A 21,529-nucleotide genomic window follows, 5' to 3' on the forward strand; every position below is an offset into this window, starting at 1 on the left:
GGGAAGACTTGTAAGATTGAAAGTCACATCCTTAGCCGAGAGACATCTCGGGAGGGAAGACTTGTAGGATTGAAAGTCACATCCTTAGCCGAGAGACATCTCGGGAGGGAAGACTTGTAGGATTGAAAGTCACATCCTTAGCCGAGAGACATCTCGGGAGGGAAGACTTGTAAGATTGAAAGTCACATCCTTAGCCGAGAGACATCTCGGGAGGGAAGACTTGTAGGATTGAAAGTCACATCCTTAGCCGAGAGACATCTCGGGAGGGAAGACTTGTAGGATTGAAAGTCACATCCTTAGCCGAGAGACATCTCGGGAGGGAAGACTTGTAAAAAATTTAATGTTAAAAATGTATAGCAAGTCAAAGATAATTGAACTGTGTTTTTATTGATTGGATGCCTCATTAAAAACCTTACCGGCCAAAACCTCTTTTCACGATTTTTTAAGAGGAGAAAAGACCGGTTCAAGGAAAAGAGTGCATCATCATAGTTGAAATGTAAATACATGATGTTGATTCAACTGTAATATGTCTTCAAATGAGTAGAATTCCATGTCCGAGGAACGACCTTGCCGGACAGCTCTTCTAACTTGTACGCTCCATTGTTGAGGACATGCCGTACCGGAAAGGGCCGTCCCAGTTGGCTGATAGCTTCCCTTCTGAAGAGTTGCGTCTGGCTGACCCGGTTGCTCTCCATACAAGATTACCTTCGTGAAATGTTCTCAGCTTAACACTTGAATTGAAACGGCGTGTCATGCGTTGTTTACATGCCTCGGCCACAATCTGTGCTTTTTCCCGTGCTTCATCGAGGACATCAAGCTCGGCTCGGAGTGAATCATTGTTAGACTCCTCATGGAAGTGCTGTCTTCGGAATGATGGCTCTCCGACTTCAACCGGGATCATGGCGTCTGCGCCGTAAGTCAAGCGAAAGGGTGTCTCTTTAGTTGTTGATTGTGGTGTACATCGATACGCCCAAAGGACCTCTGGCAACTCTTCGGCCCATGCCCCTTTTGCCGAACCGAGCTGTTTCTTTAGTTCGGTGAGGATAACCTTATTGGCCACTTCGGCCTGGCCGTTCGACTGGGGGTGTTTAACTGATGTAAACCTATGCCGGATGCCAAGGTTTTCAAGGAAAGAGTTGAACTTTTTGTCCGTGAATTGTAGGCCGTTATCCGAGATGATGGCATATGGGATGCCGAAACGGGTAACTATGTTCTTCCAGACAAATTTCTGGACATTAGCGGCGGAGATGCAGGCAAGCGGCTCGGCCTCAATCCACTTTGTGAAGTAATCGACAGCTACGAGGAGAAACTTAACTTGTCCCTTCGCCACCGGAAATGGGCCGAGTACATCAATGCCCCATAAAGTAAACGGCCATGGAGAGCTGATGCTATGCAGTTCAGCAGCTGAGGCATGGATGAGGTTCCCGTATTTTTGGCACTGAACACATTTCTTGACAAAGTCGGCGCAGTCCCCCTTCAGAGTTGGCCAATAATAACCGGCCCGCAAGACTTTAGCTGCTAAGGTTCGTCCTCCGGAATGGGAGCCACAAATACCCTCATGGACTTCCCTCATCACGTAATCTGCTTGGAGACTATCTATGCATTTGAGCAGCGGGGTGGAGAACCCCCGTCTGTAGAGGTCCTCGGCTATCATGGAGTACCGAGCCGCCTGTGTTCGCAACTTCTTGGCTTCCAACGGGTCGGTCGGTACTGCGCCGTTAGTGATATAGTTCCGAATGGGTGTGGTCCATGAGGGTGATTCATCTATTGCCATGCACTCGGTTGTTACGCTTGGGGAGGGAACTTCAAGATGAATAGTGGTGCGCAGCTGTCCCGGCTTCCGGCTGCTGGCGAGCCGAGCTAACTGATCAGCTCGTTCATTATTGCTACGCAAAACATGGCGAACCTGAACCTCGCTGAATTCATCCTTCAATTTTTGGAATAGATGATAGTATTGTAATAAGCTCGCATCTTTAACTTGGAAATTATCATTGACCTGCTCGGCCACTATCTTTGAGTCGGTCCAACATATGACTCGCTTCACATCCATCTCGGTTGCCAACCGCATCCCAGCTAGTAGGGCCTCATATTCCGCTTGGTTATTGGAGGCACGAAAACCGAACCGAAGGGACTGCTCAATTGTGACGCCTGAGGGACTAGCCAGTATCACTCCTGCTCCGCTGCCTTGGGCGTTAGAAGACCCATCGACATGCAAGGTCCATGATTCGTCTTCAAAACGCCCCGAAGGGGTAAGCTCGTTAACAAAATCAGCCAAGTGCTGCGACTTGATTGGACCTCTCGGCTCAAAGGACAAATCGAACTCTGACAACTCGACCGACCATGCCATCATTCGGCCGGCAATCTCTGGTTTTCTTAATACTTTTGCCACTGGACAATCGGTCCGAACAATTATCTTGTGGCTATGAAAGTATTGTCTCAGTCGACGAGCAGTGTAGATGAGTCCTAAGGCTACCTTTTCTATTAACTGGTATCGTCGTTCGGCCTCCTGCAAAGTCCGACTGATGAAATACACTAGTTGTTGCTCTTCTCGGTTTTCTTGTATTAGCGCAGCGCTAATTGAGCTGTCGGAAACCGCTAAGTATATAATCATGTCAATGTTGGCAACTGGTTTGGAAAGGACTGGGGGTGTACTAAGGCGCTCCTTGAAATGTTGGAATGATGTTTCACACTCCTAGGTCCATTGGAATCGCTCGGTCTTCTTGAGCAAGAGGAGGATGGGTCTAGCTATCTCAGCTAGGCAAGGAAGAAAGCGGGAGAGCGAAGTGAGCCGGCCTGCCAACTTCTGAACTTCTTTCAGGGTACTTGGGCTTTTCATGCTTAGAATGGCTTGGCACTTGTCAGGATTTGCTTCAATGCCGCGACTGGACAACATAAACCCTAAGAACTTGCCGCCTGAGACCCCAAATACGCACTTGTCGGGGTTGAGTCTCATTTGGTGGTGCCGAAGCGCGTGAAACACATCAGTCAAGTCCTGTGCGTGTACAGATACGCTACTTGACTTTACCACCATGTCATCAACGTACACCTCCATACATCGCCCAATGTGGTCACTGAAAATTTTGTTCATCAACCGTTGGTAAGTGGCTCCGGCATTTTTCAGGCCGAAGGGCATAACTCGGTAACAGTAATTGGCTGTTTCGGTGATGAACGCCGTTTTCTCTTCATCCTGAGGGTGCATTCGGATTTGGTTATATCCGGAATATGCATCCAGGAATGACAGGAATTTGTGGCCAGATGCCCCATCGACGAGCCGATCAATGTTTGGTAGCGGATAGGCATCCTTCGGACAGGCTTTGTTCAAATTAGTGTAGTCAGTACACATGCGCCATTTCCTATTCGGTTTCTTGACCATTACTACATTAGCTAGCCAAGTTGAGTAGTGTACCTCCCGGATGAACTTGGCTTCTAGCAACTTACTCACTTCGGCCTCTATTGCCGCCTTCCTGTCCTCCCCAGCCTTTCGACGCCGTTGAGCGATCGGTCTTGCTTCTTTGCTTATGGACAATTTGTGACAGATGAAACTAGGGTCAATGCCGGGCATGTCAGAGGGATGCCAAGCAAATAGGTCACTATTTTTGAGGATCACTTGGCTGACAGCCAATTGTTCCCGCTCGGACAGGTTGGCTCCTATATAAGTGACTTGTGACTCCAACACCCCTACTTGAATCGGTTGCTTGTCATCAACAGGTTCGACTCTTTCGTCCTGATCGATCCGGGGATCAAGGTCCACAGTCGAATGATGGGACACCGAGTGAACCCCACTCGGCCTCCTAGGTACCTCATCTTTTATTCTTGCCAGTCGCAAACTAGCGAAGTAACATTCTCGCGCCGTCTTTTGGTCGGCATGAACCGTGACGACTCGTCCTGACTCGGCCAGAAATTTCATGGCCAAATGAGGGGTAGATACGACTGCTCCGAGCCGATTCAGTGATGGTCGTCCAAGGAGAATGTTGTAAGATGTGCTGGCGTGTACCACCACATATTTAACTGAAACATCTCGGTATTCGGCGCCTTCAAATCCGAACCGAGTCGACAACTTGATGTATCCCTTGGTCTTGACCCGTTCGCCGGAGAACCCGACCAAGGGTTCATCATACGGAACTAGCTCGGACTCCGGGATGCCCAACTGCTTGAACGTATTCCAGTAGAGGATGTCGGCCGAACTTCCTTGGTCGACCAGCGTCTTGCGTACGATACAATTGTGAATTTCGACGCTGATTACCATTGGATCATCCTGGTCCGGATCGATGCCTTTAAAATCAGCTTCTGTGAAAGTTATAGTGGGAAGGCGGCGAAGAGCGGATTCGATGGCATGAACATGCCGGACAGCCCGCAGGTGTCTTTTTTGTGCAGATGAAGACGAGCCACCTCCAGCGAATCCCCCGGCAATGGTATTGATGACTCGCCGAGGCTGTGCCGAAGGCTCATCCTCTCTTCTATCTCTAAACCGACTACGTTCTCTACGAGAACGTGTTTCTGTCCTTTGTTCGAGTTGGTCGCGTCTTCGTGACCGGTCTTCGTATCTCGATCGGTTTGGACGCTCAACGAAACCTTGCAGCTGTCCCTGCTTGACTAAGTCTTCAATCTTATCCTTCAGAGCCAAACAATCGTCAGTTGAATGCCCACGGTTGCGATGATATCTGCATGACTTGGTTGTATCGGCCCGGGGAGGGGTTGATGCTCGTTTTGGGATGACCAGTATATCCGAGGCTAGTGCTTGTTCTAATACCGCTGACCGGCTAGTATTGAGGGGCGTGTATTGTGAGTACCTTGGTCCCCGAGGAGGCTTCTCGCGGGGAACCAACTCTTTCGGTCGACTCCGAAACCTCGGCTCGGCCAGCTTGTCAGGTTTTGTTGACACTTCTACTCGGGCTTGGTTCCGGAACTCGGCCAATTCCTCCATCTGCATGTACTTGTCGGCTCGCCGACGCAAATCATCCATGTCTGTAGGGGGTTTCTTACAAATGCTGTTGGCAAAAGGCCCTGGCTTCAAGGCAGTGGTAAGGTGGTGTAGAGCTACAGCAGGGTTTAAGTCTCGAATTTTGAGCGCCGCTTTGTTGAATCGGCTCATGAATGTCCGAAGAGATTCCTTCTTCTCCTGACGAATGCTGATTAGTGCCAACGAGGTCAACTGATGAGGCCGACTGGTAGCAAATTGAATTGTGAACTGGGAAGCCAACGTACTGAACGAATCGATCGAGTTGGCCGGAAGCCGAGTAAACCAACTCAGTGCTCGTCCCTTTAAGGATGTTGGGAAGATTCGGCATAGAGCAGCATCATCGTTTGTGCTTAGAGTAACTTGAGTCAAGAACACATCCACGTGTTCGTCTGGATCGGTAGTGCCATCATACTTGTCTAAGGGCAAAGACTTCCAATGGTCAAGGAGTGCCATCTGCATGATGTTCGGGGTAAAAGGATGCCGATGTGCTCCGGCCGGCAAAGGCTGGATCGGTCGGCCGACCGAAGCATGCGCAGCTGGAGCGGCGACGGAGGTGTGGGGAAGAGAAGAATGGGGGCCCTGCGAGTGGAACGACCCCTGTGTGTGAGTTGTCTCAGATGGCTTCCATGTGGGATCCCGGTATTGATTTTTCAGCGCAGCATTCTCTTCTCTCAATGCAGCCATCTCGGCAGCATCTCTCTCTCGCTGTTGTTTCATGGCGATCATTTCTTCCTTCATCTGGCGCACCATATCGGTCAAGTTTGTCTCCTCAACCGTCTCGGCCCCGGACTGATGTTCGTCTTCAGACTGTTGCCCTTCAAAATTAGCATTCCTTGTCTTTACCATGATTCTTTTACTCGTAAACTTTCAGTGCTTCTGCAATGCTATCGGTTCGGCCCCACGGTGGGCGCCAAAATGTACCTGCTTAAGGATACACTCGTAGTCTTCTTGGTAAGAAGGGCCGAACGGATACTTCAAACGGATTCTTCAGAGGGGGGAGGTACCTGCAAAAGGCACTCCAACGCTCAAGTCAGGATAAGCACGATATTCTAGGATAATTAATGAACAGTGACATACCTTGTTACGTGTGACCTATTTATAGCATCTGACATGGGCCTGAGCGTGATGGGCCCTCTCAGATATTTACCAAATTAGGTAATACGGTACTAATTGGTCATTTAGGCTTTAATCATGTACTTACCTTTCTTGATTGTGATTACTTGTTATGACTTGCTTAACCCTTCGGCAAGAGGCCGAGCCGGCTAATGAATACTAGTCGGAACGGCAAATGACCGAGCCGTCTAGTCCGTATACGGCAGCCTGTATACTTCCGGTATGTTCTGTGTCGGAACGGTACCTGACCGAGCCGAATCGATGAGTGATGATGGTCCATATTTGCATTAACCAGACTGATGTCGGTTCTCGGCCTCATGCCGAGCCGACGTTGATGGTGATGCTTGTACGTGGCTATGCATGGGTGTCTGACGAAATGGCACGTGTTGGCCCACGTGACCGATACGGTCTCTCCGGTACAATATTTAATTCATAAATAATTATAATAAATAAAAATTAAATTAAATAAGAAGTTAAAAAAATTATAAACTCTTTTGTTGAAAATTATTTTTAAAAATTATTCTCATAAAATATCAGTTTGTATTTAATATATGAAGTAGATTAATTATAGTAATTAAAAACACGTCCATTTTCTTTGACCAAATTCCAGATCTTTTAAGAAATAAACGGTAATGTTTGCAAATTTTCTCAAACAAGCTTGGCAATTTTTTACTTTTATTTTGGTTGTTAATTTGCTAAGTCGTTTACTTACTCAGCACGAAAAATGAGGGTTCCACACTGAGCACGTTTGGTGGCACGTGTCAGAACCTCATTTGCTGAACAACATGTTCTTTTGTGGATATAAATCATAGCAAACAAAAATTTCCATTCCCATTTACCCCCGTCACTTATCCCCTGAACGCGTCGGATTGGGTTACTTAAATCGAAGACATAGTGGCATTAACGTAGTTTCGTGGAAACGGGAGGGTAAAACACTAGAACCTCGTACGCACGCGGTATATACGAGGAATTTCAACGCGGCTTCTCTCCTACGTGGTGAACTCCATAAAAATTGCGGGCGCGCTGAGCTTCTCCACTACACTACTCTTCTGTCAACATAACTTTCTCTCTTCATGCGCTATTCTTTATTTGCCATGGACCACAACATCTAAACAAGCTCTGAATTATTCCGTTGATTCTGAAATTCTCCTTTGCTTCATTTCTTTATAGTTCATACCGGGTCCTTTCAAGTGTTTTTTTTTTTCTTTTGGTTTCGTGGCATGGACTGTTGTCAAGGGGATGGTGTGGCGGTAGTGTCTCTGAATTCGCTTCCGCTAGGGTTCCGATTCCGACCCACGGACGAGGAACTCATCGATTTCTACCTTCGAAAGAAGATCAATGGTAACAGTGGCGAGGTTTGGGTTATCCGAGAAATTGATGTCTGCAAGTGTGAGCCTTGGGACATGCCCGGTATTTTTTCGCTCCCAAATAACTGATTTTCGTAAAAATATAAACTTTTTTTATATATAAATGAAAAAATGTGAACTTGATCGGACTGTATAATAATTTCTCTTTTTTATTGTAGATTTGTCGGTGATACGGAACAAGGATCCGGAGTGGTTCTTCTTCTGTCCACGGGACCGTAAGTATCCAAATGGGCAGCGATTGAACCGTGCGACGAATCATGGGTATTGGAAGGCAACGGGGAAGGATCGTAACATAAAGTCTGGAACCAATTTGATTGGAATGAAGAAGACTTTAGTTTTCTACACTGGTCGTGCACCCAAAGGGAAGAGGACCAATTGGGTCATGCACGAGTATCGCCCCACTTTGAAGGAGCTTGATGGTACCAATCCCGGACAGGTACATTTCATTACATACTGCTACTCATATTTTCAATCGCATTAGGAATTAGTATTTTTTTCCTTCTATGAACATGGGCAATGGGTGTCTTAAAGCTGTGACCAAACATTATTTTAATAGATCCTGTAATCTATCCTAAGAAATTAGTATGAATGAAGTGATGATGGTTTTCAATTTGTTCTGTTTCAGAGTGCTTTTGTTCTTTGTCGCTTGTTTAAGAAGCAAGATGAGAACCTTGAAGTTTCGCCCTGTGAGGAAGCAGAGGAGTTGCAATCTGATCTGGCTGTTGCTGCAGTGTCCCCCTCGCAGGTTACAGAAGATGATAAGGATCAGCTTACTATCCCTGCCAACTCTGGGGAAGCAATATCCAGCATTGCAACCCCACATGATGCTTGTGATGCACAAACGCAAATTGTGGCACCGGCTGCAGAGGTTAGATGGTTATTGTTTATTGGTACTATTTATCACTGGTTTGCAATGGTAATACGATATTTAACATATATAGTTATTTTTGGTCATTCCTATTTAGACGTTAGGATATTTAGAGGATCATTATTAAAAGTAATTTCAATCTTTATTGGCCAGAGTGAGCTCAATGTCAATTTGCTAAAAATCAATGTGTCTGTCTTGTAATTATTAGAGAGTTGGAGCCTACTTAAAATATTACTAATAACATTTATTGAAACTCGAGTCAATTTTACAACGTATATATATAGGTAAATAGATAAACAGGTAGATTTGTTTCTTCTATTGTTTTCAATTTTCATTACCTGATTTGATTTTTCATATTGGAATTATTGATCGAGTATCTAATAATGGTTGATGTTATCTACAGGTGTTTCCGCCATTGAACTTTGACATATATAATGACCCAAAATACGAGCTATTGGATGACAGAGTATTCTCCCCTGTACTTGCACATATTCAACCGGAATTTAATTATCCAGCAAACAACGAATTAGATGGTCAATTTGGGCTTCAATATGGTACAAATGAGACATACATTTCAGATTTTTTGAATTCAGTTGTTAACTGGGACCAATTCCCCTGTGAGGAGCCCAAATATCAACAGCAGCAGAGCTACCCCTCCTTTAATGTTAATGATAACGCATTGGGCAGCGACATAGATGCTGAACTTGCCAATATGACAGTGAGTAACAACTAACAACTCTTGCACTATTTATCTTTTGGTTAGTTCTTGTGTCTCCTGTTTAATGTTAGTCTTATTGTATGCTGCAGTGTATGCAAGTTTCTAATGTTGAGGAGCAGAAGAGCAATGTTGGGTTATTTCTAAACAATTCCGACATAGCTTTTTCTGATGTTGGTATGGGGCAAGTATACAATGTATTCAATGATTATGAGCAACCAAGAATCTATAATACAGTTGCTAGTGGGGATACCGGAATCATAACGAGGCCTCGAAAGGTACCATATGAACACCTGAGCACAAACTCAACACAAGGTACTGCACAGAGGAGAATTCGTTTGTCAACCAACACACATGGCTCATATAGGATGGTGAAAAGTGGAAGTTGTGCACAAAAAGAGCTTACTTCTAAACCAATCATTGATGTGGTAAGAAGTTTGTTTGTTTAGCTCGTAGTTGTGGGTCGAATGAGAGTTTGTCTTTGCGTCTTAATGAGATTTGGTTTTCTTTTGTAGGAGGAGAAAGCTTCAGAGAACCATGCTTCTGATGAAAGTGCTATTCTTACACCTGAGTCAACCAGCAATAGAAAGATTCATCGACAAGGTACTAAAGGAGGTTCCACCTGGGGATTAAAAGACATTTTATTGCTCAGAAGGGTGCCTTACATTTCAAAGTCTTCCTCCAATCGCACCACATGCTCTTCAGTTTTTGTAGTTTCTGCCTTTGTAGTGGTTATATTAGTGGCCTTTACTGACATATGGGGATATCTTAAATTTTAAACTACTAGAAGATCATTCCTTTGTTTTTTTGCCTCCATTTTGTTTTTTGGGCGGCCTATTGAGGGGAGGCATGTAGGGCTTACTTAGATTTGCTGATAGTTCAATAATTATGTGAGTGCATATATTATATGTATGCTTGCCTAGTTGGCTGGTCTGTAGACTCTGTTGTAAATTAAATAATAAATATAGTTTTTTTCAACTTTATTCTCCTCCTTTTAATTTCGTTGCGTCACAATTTCGTATAACAAAGGGTGAGTAATAGGAAGACAAAATTAACTTACATGTTGAACATTCGGACGGTGTTGATGATTAACAAACAAATTCTCCTCTGTGCAGTAACTTGTGTTGAATTTGTGCTTATCTATTCATATGGTTCCTGTCAAATTTCATTACATCGCAATTAGTGTCAATTTGAACGTTGAAAAAACTAAATTAAATCATTTAAAAATAGTGAGAATAAATTGAATCTAAAAATTAAAAGAAGGACAAATGTGTAATTTAACTAATTAAAAGCTATGTAATGCTTGTGCCTTGTAAAAATTTGAAGGGATGTGAAGTTTTGTTTTATAATCTTCTTGTTTCGATTTTGAAATCCAACCTATTTCCTAGAGCACTAAACTAATTAGTGATTGCCCTTTTTTTTGTTGGTCTTTGAAACTTCAAGTTTTGGAATTTTCCATTAGGAATCAATTGATTTTTAAAACTCGTTTAATTTTATTTGAAGACAATGCACTAATGTTATGAATTTCATGTAAGATAAAGTGATGACATAATGTCTATCATCGAACCTATCATAAGAGTCATGTCATGAAGGATATAAGAAGAGTGAGCTTGTGATAAAGATAAAAGGTCTAAACTCCTATTAAATTATAAGCTTGTTTCTTAGCCTTTTCTCTTTTAGTGTAATTTTTACTTTGTTCATATATAATTTTTTTTTATTTTGGACCTTGTATTTTGGTCATATAGTGTAGGTATTTTTATCCTTATATTATTTTTAATTTGAAGGTGTAAATAATAATTTAGGAGAGGTGCAACTAGAAAATGTCCATTGTTATTGATGGGATTGGAAGTGGGCTGGATTTTTTCTTGGTGACCCATGGCTAGGATGTCCACTTGCACAAGCAAGTGGCTTGGACGACCAAGACATGTGGGGACCACTTGTCCCACTTGTCTCTCTAAGCATCCAACATGGCACATGGCCTTGTCAGCTCACACTAAATATACATGTCACATGGCAAGCGCCTAATGGCTCTTATAGATGTAGGATGATGATATGAGCTACACTTTCCTTACTTGTCTATATGACAAGCTTTTATTGGTCATTTTAGACCTAGAAGTTTGCACTTGGAGCTTGGTTGGCCGAATGGTTTAGCTAGAGTTAGGATTAGTAGTTTGAGTTTAAGTTAACCTAACCTAAATTATTTATAACTTAGGTTAACTTAACTTGCACCACAAGCTACTAACTTTTATATAAACACTACTCCTTATATAATTCATCACTTTGAGCATTTTATGAGAAAAATTCAAATTTTCTCTCTACTAAAGTCTCATAGTTCTCTCTAAAGGAGAAACTTCTTCTTAATTTCTTTTATCAAAGAATCTTCTTTGTGGCAAGAAACTCTTTCTTGCTCATCTTCCTACAAGGACATGGCACACGATTCCTCTCCTCCTCCACCATTTTTGTTTTGGTTGAAGTTCAAGAACCCTTGGAAGAAGATTGGGAGAACTACTAGAAGCTATTTGGAGTGAAGCCTCAATCATCCTCCAACTAGTTTCATCATAAAGTAGGAAGTCCAATGTGCTAGTCACGAGAGTGTCCTTCCTACTTCAAGTTGTCAAACTATGTCCGATTTGATTAACACATCTAGTCAATTTGTTGATAGATCAATTTTTGTATATCTTTTTATGTATTGTTTTTTGTTTATTTTATTAGTATCATATTGTGATATATTAGCTTTGATTTGTTTTGGTGAGTTATTTTGATCTTAGTTGTAAATTCTAATTAATTTTCGTATTTTTCTTTTTTTGATATTATTTCTTGTGCAGGCCATATTTAGAGCTCCCAACATCGAATTTGGACATTCTTTGTGTCCTTGGAAAGATAAAAGAGAGTTTTACAACTTTTTTGTTGGGAGCAAAGGTCAGTTCGAACATTAAGTGACGCAAACATACGTTGCAATGTTGTAATCCGACATAGTATTTTCTTTTTCTTTTTAGATTGTAATGTTAGGATTTGTTTAATGATGTAATTAGTTGACTTAGCAAGTTAAGCCTTTTAAATAATTTGAGTAGGCCCACTATATTTATCTATTAATAGGTGTTGTAAGACTTGCTATGTATATTTTACACTTTACACTCATTTTTCAAATTTTAGAGTTGCTTCCACTATAAGTTTCTTTAAATTCTCTCTTCTTTCTCAGAATTTTCTCTTTACATTTTTCTACACAAAGGAACTGTAGCATCTTGATGAAAGTGTGTGGGTAATTCATTCATTAAATTCGAGGTTTCATGAATTACGGTAAAATTTGAGCTCCCAATTTATTTTTATCATACAAATTCTCTTTGTCTTCTTTTTTCTAGATCTATTTTCCATTCTTCATGATTATAAACTTTGATTTAATGGATCTGGATCAAATTTGAAGATTAATTTTGGTTTTAGATATAGATTTATATCTAAACCTAAAATAACCTAAATTGTCTAAATCAACCATTCACCATTCTTAAATTTTAAGGAAATTATGAAATTGCGATTATGTTTCATGTTTTTGTGAAATTAAATAGATCTAGATTTAGATCTATATTTAAATTATATTCATGTTGATTTAGGTTGATTGAATTTGGATTATAATTTGAACCGTGAAAATTTTATCATAACGATTAAAACCTTAAATTGATGTAATTTCTAATAGAATTTTCCGATTAAATTTTCTGTTTGTGTTTATAATATTCTAATTTCTCTTTACTATTCATAAAAATCACTTTATGATAATTTTAGATTTAATTAGCTTGTGTCTTCAAGAAGAATGACTTAAGTTATTTTCTATCTTACAAATCTTTGAAGAAAATTTAATAATTTTTTTATAATAATTCGATAATGTCATCATCTATTTATAAAATTTGACTAAATTTTAATAAAAATGACCTAAATAGAATTGAGTTATTTTTGTTCGATCTGACTAACCTGATAGGCTAAATGACCTTAGGCTAGGTTTGCCCGTAGACTTTAGATTGACCCAATAAAAAAATTAAATAAAAAATTAATTTAAGTGATATACAATTAAGTCGGGCCTCCATAACTCTATATTTGGGTCACTTGAAAATTAAGAATGAAAAATCAATGCAGCAAATATTGTAGCCCAAAAGTCCATTTAACTTTCTTTTCCTTGAAAAATGTATCTACTTATTTACCAGGCCTGTCCCATGCTCAATTTGGATTGCTGCTTGGACCTCAATTAGTTATAGGCCAACATTTGCTATAGTGTGGGCTTTTAAAATGTTTTTTTATTGAATATTCTTATACTTATGCATTATGAGATTAATTCTTAAAATTGGAATATAAGTTCTGTTTATTTAATTTTTTTCATTTAAAAAAGTATTTTTAATAAACTAAAAAATTATTTACTTTTTAAATGCATTTCAAAATTATTTAAAAAACAGTATTTTAATAAAAGATTTCTATATTTATAAACATGTATATATATTATGTCATTTTAATTTATATAAAAATATAAATTGATTTATATCCTTTAAATATTAGTAAACCACATGGAGATTAGGCAAGTCAATCAACTTCCGTCCCGAGTTCATAAGTTTGAACATTGCTATCATCATTTAAATTCTTATTGATAAAAAAAAAAAAAAAAGTTTACTTCTGTCCCACCTTCAACTCACTGGGATTGGCAAGTTAGATTAAAAATTAAGGTGGATCGGTGAGTTGAATTACCTAGTACACCTCACCATTTTTAATTAGTTAAATGGGTTTACTCGAAAAATTCAATTTATTTTGTAATGTCTAGTATTCATCCAAAAAAGAAAAATAATGACACATCATATACTTACCTATCTAGCTGTAAATTTCTCATACATTATGTAATTACTTTTAAATTTAATTAAATTTTATAAATAAAAAAATAGAGAATGATAGATGTTTCATTAATATATATATATATATATATATATATATATATATTATGTTCTCAAATAAAAATAAATTAAAATTTAAATATTGTTCTTACCGGAAATCTGCTGTAGAGCTGATCCGCCAGGTAAGATCGGTGAGCCTCCTTCGCTGGTACGCTTGATGCTCTGAGATGGGGTGGTACCTGCAAAAGAGACTCCGGTGCTAAAGTTAGTGTTTGTGTGAGTATTAGTCTCGTATAAGTAATGCACGTACCTAGGTGTGAATTAGGGTTGCTTTGGGCCTTGGGCCTGAGATGAGGTGTAATATGATTAGATAACGGACCTCGTCCGGGGCGAGATCCTCGGGGATCAGTTATGATTCGCTTAAATACCGAGCTGATGTCACGCGGTGCGTGTCCGAGGTCGGCTTGCGTTATGGTGCCGAGCTCGGAGCTCGGCTACGCAGTACAGATAATACACTAGCCCCCCGAGCTCCGAAGACCGTAGGTCGAGGAGTTAAGACCGAGCTCGTCAGGGAGCAGTGACCTTTCGCGCATGCTTGCCTGTCAAGATGCCATGTGTTGCAACTGTTGCCTCGTTCTCGAGAACTTGCAGGTGGCGTGGTAACAAAATTGTATTTTTATCTGTTTGATGACGTGGCCTCTTTGGGCCGATGTCGTATTCCGATGTCCATATTTCATGGCTGAGCTGAGGAACTCGGCAATGATGAGTTTACTACTTGGTCAGGCTGGTAAACCTTTGATTGAATCAATAGATTGGTGAAGGACAAGTCGGCAACTTGGCTGGCCAGTACACTTGCCCCCCAAGCACCGAGTGATGTAAGAGAGAAGGGGCTTCTGAGGAGCTCCCAAATTTGTTGTTTGAAGGTTCGAGCTCGACCTTGGTTAAGAAAATGTGATCTCAAGGTTTGGACTCGACCTTGGCGTATCAAGGTTCGAACTCGACCTTGGTTAAGAAAATGTGGTCTCAAGGTTCGGACTCGACCTTGGCATATCAAGGTTCGGATAGTACACTAGCCCCCCGAGCTCCGAAGATCGTAGGTCGAGGAGTTAAGGCCGAGCTCGCTGGGAGGAGGTGACCTCTCGCGTACGTTTCCTCGTTGTGGTGACACGTGTCGCGACTGTTCATTTCCCGGAAACGTGCAAGTGGCGGGTCATGGGAAATGACAGTTATGCAATGATGAATTTGCGATTAATTGCGTTGTCAGGCGTGCCCTTATGTTGACGCGTGGCATGGCCGCTTTGAATTTTTGGGGGAAAACTTTCTTTTCTCTCATACACGCCTCTTCGCTTCTCACTTTGCTCACAATTCGCTTTTTCAGCTTCTTGCGTACGCGGTTCCTCTCATTTTTCTACTCGTCTTCCGTCTCCGTTTTTCGGTAACCCAGTCACTGTTAGGGTTAATTTCTGAGGGAGAGTACCAGGTACTTCCTTTCTACAGTCTTCTTTTTCCTTCTTCCCCAACCTTCTTCAAGTCTTTCTTGTCTTTTTCATGGCTGGGGGAAGTAGTGCCGGTTCTTCTGTGCCTTCTCGAGGCAAGGCGCGTGGTAAGGCGGTGGCTATCGGGAAAGCCGCCGCCGAAAAGAGGGATCTGCCCCGGGGCCCGGAGCCGGGCATTCCTGGCTATGACTAGGTCAAGTGCGAGGTGGGGGGCATCCAAAGTGTCTTTCGGACCTTTCTTGAGGTCAATAGGATCGCCAGGTCGTGCAGGGCTTGCGACTGCTATCTCCCGAATGATCCGGCTTGAACCCTGTGAGGCTGGTGAGGGTGTGTACATGGGGAAGTCTACCAATTCTCCCCATTTCTATATGTACTATTGTTTCTTTAGGGATTTAGGTGTCTGTCTTCCTTTCACTCAGTTCGAGTGTGATTTTTTGAACCATGTCAACGCGGCTCCTTGCCAGTTGCATCCCAACAGTTGAGGTTTCTTGAGGGCTTTTCAAGTCCTGTGTACAGTTTTAGGGATAGAGGTATCCCTTCCCGTCTTTCTTCATTTTTATCAGTTGAAGTTAGGCGTTCCGCCATATGGCATTCTGTCCTTGAATGGGAGTAGGGATGGGGGTTTGTTTACCCTCTACTCCCAGTCATATAAAAATTTCAAGCAAGAGTTTTTCTGGGTTGCTCTTGTGAATGTTGACCCTTTGGAGGATGAGGCGTTTTATTTCGGAGGGCTGCCGAAATTCCCTTTCTACTGGTGCCCAAAACCGTCTAGGTTTCATGCTGTAGGCCAGGTGAAACTGACGGCCTCGGAGGTGGCCGCTATCGACAACCTCGCTGCACTTCCTCGCCCGCTGGATTGCAAGCTCGTTCTGTCGCTTGCGAACTCGGCATACAGGGAGAGGGGTTTGGAGAGTGAGTATTTTGTTTTTTGGTGGCTTGGGGTTTGTGTAGCTTTCTTTTGCTGATGTGTTTTGCTTCTTGTCTATAGGTATCATGGGGAAGAATTTGTGGCATGAGCTCAAACATCGGTACAATGTCACAGAACTCGAGGTCCCCGAGCCTCAAGAGGAGGATGTTCCCCCTCTAAAGGTCAGCCGAAAGAGGAAAAGGGGAGCGAAGGAGGTCGGGGGGACCTCTGCCCCTGCGGACGCCGAGGAGGTGACCTCCACGGCCGCTGATGCGAGTGTGGTGGACCTTACTAAGAGTCCACCGCCCAAGGAGGCCCCTCAGGTGGCTTTTGAGGAGGTGGTTCGGGCTGCCAAGGTGGCGATTCCGGCCACTAAGCAGGTCGCCCAGGCTGCCAAGGTGGTGAGAACCCTGTTACTGTTGCTTTTTTAGTGTCGTTTATTGTGTTTTTCTGTGTTCTGACCTAGGGCCGTCTTTCGCAGGCAGGAGACGTTGCCGAGGCAGCGACACAGGCTGTCGGGTGGGTCGCCCAGGCTGCCGAGGTGGCGGTTCCGGCCACCGAGCAGGTTGTTCCTGCTGCTGAGGTAAGTAGTGTTCCCTGACTTTCGTGGTTTCCCGTATGCCACCTTATTTTATTTTTTGACATGGGGCTGGTTTTTGCAGGCAAGGTCGGAGGTTCCTCCGCCCACCGCTGCAGCTTCGGCGTCGCCGTCTGGCGCATCACAGGGGGTTTCCCAGAGCCGATACCTAACCCATCGCTTCGGGAAGGGCCTTTCAAAAGTGCGACTAGACCACGTGAGTGCCTCGGCCGACATGGGCTCGCTGTGGAGCGCAGGGATGACCGCCGAGAAGTTCTTCCCTCAGGGCTCGTTGAGCTCCGAGGACCAGGGGTTGATAGACAAGGCCGACCCCGAGGATAGTTTCGACGCTGCCCAGGTCCTTCTGCAGAGGGCTATGGGCATCCTGGGACATTGGAAGCCTAGGTGGGCTAAGCAGCAGGAGGACCTGGCCAAGCAGCAAGAGGAGCTGGCCAAGCTGAGGGGCCAACTTCAACCCTAGAAGGATGCGAATAAGATCTTGAGGGAGGAGAACAAGGCTCTTAGTACTGCCCTTGGTGAGACGAAGCAGCAGGAGGCCGAGTTTCGATTTGCACGGGGCGGCCTTGCGAGGGTGCAAAAGTCTCTTGAGATCGCTTTGCGATCCAACGAGGCTTATGCCTCCCAGGTGGGGGAGCTGCAGAAGCTCGTCGTCGCCTTCTCTCGGGGTTGCGCCCGCTCTTTGGAGGATGAAGTGACGTCTTCCCGTGGCCAAGTGCGGGCTCTACAGGATGTTGTGACCTCTCTTAAAAGAGAGTTGGCGGCGGCGGCTGAAGAGCGCCTTCGTAGCGAGGTCATTCTTGGTGGCCGGGAAGACGAGATTGCCACCCTGAAGGCGGAGCTTGCAGAGCTGGCGGCAGGGAAGGTGGCCGTGGAAGGGAGGCTTGCGGAGGTTGAACACTCCGTTGTGATGGAGCACCGGAGGGGCTTCCACAAGGCTGCTCGTCAGGCACGGCTCCTTGCTCCCGGGTTTGACTTTTCCTCCATGCATGTGGAGAAGGTTGTCCGCTTTGGGAGGCTGGTTAAGGAGGACGATGTCGATGACAGTTCTAGTGAGAACGCCTCTGCGTAGGCCAATTTTGTAATAGCCTAGTTTAATTTTCTGTTTTGAATTCAAGTGTTGAACTCTAGGAACTTTGCTGATATATGCGTATATATATATATATATATATATATATATATATATATATATATATATTTCTTTGCTTTTATGTGTTTGTGCTTGGTTTTTGCTTTGTGCACGTTTTGAGGTATACGTTCGGTGTCTGTTTTGTGTTTTTATAGATCCTAGCTGGTCACGCCGGGGTGAAACCTCGACCTCGGTTTTTCGTAAAGGAATCTGTTGAGAGGTTCGAATTTGGCCTGAGGTTCGGATTCGGTCTCGAATTGAAATGAGGTGAGCTATACGAAGGTTCGAATTTGACCTCAAACGATGGACTTGACCTTGGGTTTGTGTAAAACGATTTTGTCGAGGTTCGTACTCGGCCTCGTTTTGGAGTAAAACGAATTTTTCCGAGGTTCGTACTCGACCCCGGGTGAGAGTTCTAAGGTTCGTACTCGACCTTGATTTTGAGGGAAACGATTTGATTAAGGTTCGAACTCGACCGTTAACGAGAGTGCCGAGGTTCGTATTCGACCTCGGCTTATGTGGTTCGAATTCGACCTTAGAACTTCGTGAGGGTTCAAACTTGACCTTAATAAACCGAGGTTCGAATTTGACCTTGGATTTTCGTGAGGGTTCAGACTTGACCTTAATAAACCGAGGTTCGAATTTGACCTTGGATTTTCGTGAGGGTTCAGACTTGACCTTAATAAACCGAAGTTCGAATTTGACCTTGAATTTTCGTGGGGGTTCAGACTTGACCTTAATAAACCGAGGTTCAAATTTGACCTTGGATCTTCGTGAGGGTTCAGACTTGACCTTAATAAATCGAGGTTCGAATTCGACCTTGGATTTTCGCGAGGGTTCAGACTTGACCTTAATAAACCAAGATTCGAATTCGACCTTAGATTTTTATGAAGGTTCAAATTTGACCTTAATAAACCGAGGTTCGAATTCGACCTTAGATTTTAGATGAACTATTTAATTAAGGTTCGAACTCGACCCCGTTTTGGAGTAAAATGAATTTTTCCGAGGTTCGTACTCGACCCCGGGTGAGAGTTCTAAGGTTCGTACTCGACCTTGATTTTGAGGGAAACGATTTGATTAAGGTTCGAACTCGACCGTTAACGAGAGTGCCGAGGTTCGTATTCGACCTCGGCTTATGTGGTTCGAATTCGACCTTAGAGCTTCGTGAGGGTTCAAACTTGACCTTAATAAATCGAGGTTCGAATTCGACCTTAGATTTTAGATGGACTATTTAATTAAGGTTCGAACTCGACCCCGTTTTGGAGTAAAATGAATTTTTTCCGAGGTTCGTACTCGACCCCGGGTGAGAGTTCTAAGGTTCATACTCGACCTTGATTTTGAGGGAAACGATTTGATTAAGGTTCGAACTCGACCGTTAACGAGAGTGTTGAGGTTCGTATTCGACCTCGGAACTTGCATTTGTGCGTCTAAGGTTCGTTTTCGTCCTTTATATGAGCAGAAAGATAAGAGTATGGATTGAGCAAAATGAGTAATTTTATTTATTATGCCTGTGTGCCTCGTTAAAAACCCTCGCAGTCAAAGACTGGGGCGGGAAAAGAGTGCACAACTGTGTTCATACTGAAAAAAGAAATGAAACTTAAGAAGCTGCGGTGAGGGGATCCCCCTTGCTTTTCTTGCTGGACGAGGAGACCTTCAGACTCTCGGCATAGCATTGCCGAGCCATTTTCTGATTAGCCTTGACGGAGATGATGTTACCGTCCTTGCCCGGGAACTTCATGGTGAGGTGTGGGGTTGACACAACCGCTCCGAGTTGGTTTAAGGTGGGCCTTCCGATGATGATGTTGTAGGAAGTGTTGGCTTCCACGAGGAGGTATTGGACCATGACCCGCCTTGTATCTGGTGGTGTTCCGAAAGTTATCAGTAAGTCTACGTACCCTCGAGTGTGAACTCGCTCTCTTGCGAAGCCGACTAGGGGCTCAGTGTGAGGTTATATGAGAGAGCGGTGGACGTCTAGTTTGAGGAACGTCGGCCAGTACAGGACGTCGGCCGAGATCCCCTGGTCGATGAGTGCTTTCTGCACCTCCCAGTTGGCTATTTCTACGATGATGACCATGGGGTCATCTTGGTTAGGGCTGACGCCAGCGTAGTCCTCGTCAGAAAAAGAGATCGGCGGTGAGCTTTGGTGCGGGGCCGAGGTGGTAGAGTGGACGCAGTTGATGCTTCGCAGGTGTCTTCTTCGAGCCGAGTTGCTGGCGCCTCCCCCCGCAAAGCCACCCGCAATTGTGTTGATTACTCCCCGTAAGGGAGTTGACTCTGTCTCTTGGCTTATCTCGGCTTGTACTGCACCGTTAGTATTTTGTTGGGAACCCGAGTGTGGGTCAGTGCGAGCTCCCGAACCACGGCCTCTTCCTCGTCCCCGACCGCCGTAGCCGCCTCGGTTACCCTGCTGTCGCTGGACGTACTGGTCGAGGTGGCCTGCCTGAATGAGTTCTTCGATACGATCCCTGAGTGTGTGACACTCCTCCGTGGTGTGACCATGGTTCTTGTGGTACCGGCAGTGCTTGGACTTGTCGGCGCTGTTGGGAGTGTGGCCTGGTGGTGGAAGGGCGAGCAGGTTGTTATTGCTGGCTTCCTCCAGGATGTGGACTCTAGGTGCATTTAGGAGAGTGTAGAAGGCGTATCTCCCTCCTCTGTTTGCCCTAGTTGACTTCTTGAACTGGCTGTCGTTGCTGACTTTTATTTTGTCCTTATGCCCTTATTCTGACTTTGCTGGACCTTTTCCGTGAACCTGGTCGCGGAAAGCGGAGTGTTCCTCTATCTGGAAGTAGACGGCCGCGCGAGCGCGGAGCTCGTCCATATCACGGGGGGGGGGGGGGTCTCGGCATAGACTGTCGACGAAGGGGCCGGCTTTTAGGGCCATGAGCATGGAGTGCAGGGCGACCTTAGGGTTCAAGTTCTGGATCCGCACCGAGATGCTGGAGAAGCGTTCCATGAAGGTTCGTAGAGGTTCATCGTCATTCTGCCTGAGGTTGGCCAAAGCAGTCGAGGTTGTGTGATGAGGTCGGCTTGTGGCGTATTTGATGGAACTAGTTGAAGTAGATTGATGTTTCTTCAAGAGTTCCATGCTAAGGACCGAAATGCCTTGAGGTTTACTCCTTAAGATCTCTGAAATCTCCTTTGAAGAAGCTTCAATGGAGGTGAAGTTTATGAAGGAGGTTCGGCCACTCCTTAAGCTTGTGAAGGAAGCTTTAGGAACCAAGCCAAAAGTAGAAGCACTTTGAGAGAATCCTTAGAGTGAGGGTTCTCTTCGGTTTTTGTGACTCTTGAGTGGGAGAGAAATTCAGATTATATTTCTCAAATTTGTCAAAAGTGAGTACAAATGTAGGAAAATCAAATATATAGGGGAAGGTAGCTTGTAGGAGAAGCTATCCTTAACCATGATTCACTAGGAACCATGGTAGGGTAAGCTTTAACTCCTACGGTTTAGGTAGCTTGTAGGAGAAGCCAACCTTGACCATGGTTCACTTAAGAACCATGGTAAGGTTGTCTTAACCTT

General features: G+C 44.0%; 3 protein-coding genes across 3 annotated transcripts; 1 reads left to right on the plus strand and 2 right to left on the minus strand.

Annotated features, from left to right (window-relative positions):
• Positions 1 to 583: 583 nt before the first annotated feature.
• LOC145958645 (uncharacterized) lies at positions 584 to 2,611 on the minus strand. The gene has a single exon (XM_083076152.1). The coding sequence runs from the start codon at positions 2,609 to 2,611 to the stop codon at positions 584 to 586; it is 2,028 nt and encodes a 675-aa protein (XP_082932278.1).
• Positions 2,612 to 2,692: 81 nt separating this feature from the next.
• On the minus strand, positions 2,693 to 5,806 carry LOC145958646 (uncharacterized). Its single transcript, XM_083076153.1, has one exon. It carries the CDS (start codon positions 5,804 to 5,806, stop codon positions 2,693 to 2,695), a length of 3,114 nt encoding a protein of 1,037 aa, XP_082932279.1.
• A 1,310-nt stretch (positions 5,807 to 7,116) lies between these two features.
• On the plus strand, positions 7,117 to 10,006 carry LOC109790429 (NAC domain-containing protein 62). Its single transcript, XM_020349574.3, has 6 exons — positions 7,117 to 7,483; positions 7,599 to 7,876; positions 8,066 to 8,308; positions 8,712 to 9,026; positions 9,116 to 9,451; positions 9,539 to 10,006. The coding sequence occupies exons 1-6, from the start codon at positions 7,294 to 7,296 to the stop codon at positions 9,800 to 9,802; spliced, it is 1,626 nt and encodes a 541-aa protein (XP_020205163.1). The 5' UTR covers positions 7,117 to 7,293; the 3' UTR covers positions 9,803 to 10,006.
• The last annotated feature ends 11,523 nt before the right edge of the window (positions 10,007 to 21,529 follow it).

This window comes from Cajanus cajan, chromosome 6, assembly GCF_000230855.2.
Source record: "Cajanus cajan strain Asha chromosome 6, NIPB_CcT2T_4, whole genome shotgun sequence".
NCBI lineage: Eukaryota > Viridiplantae > Streptophyta > Magnoliopsida > Fabales > Fabaceae > Cajanus > Cajanus cajan.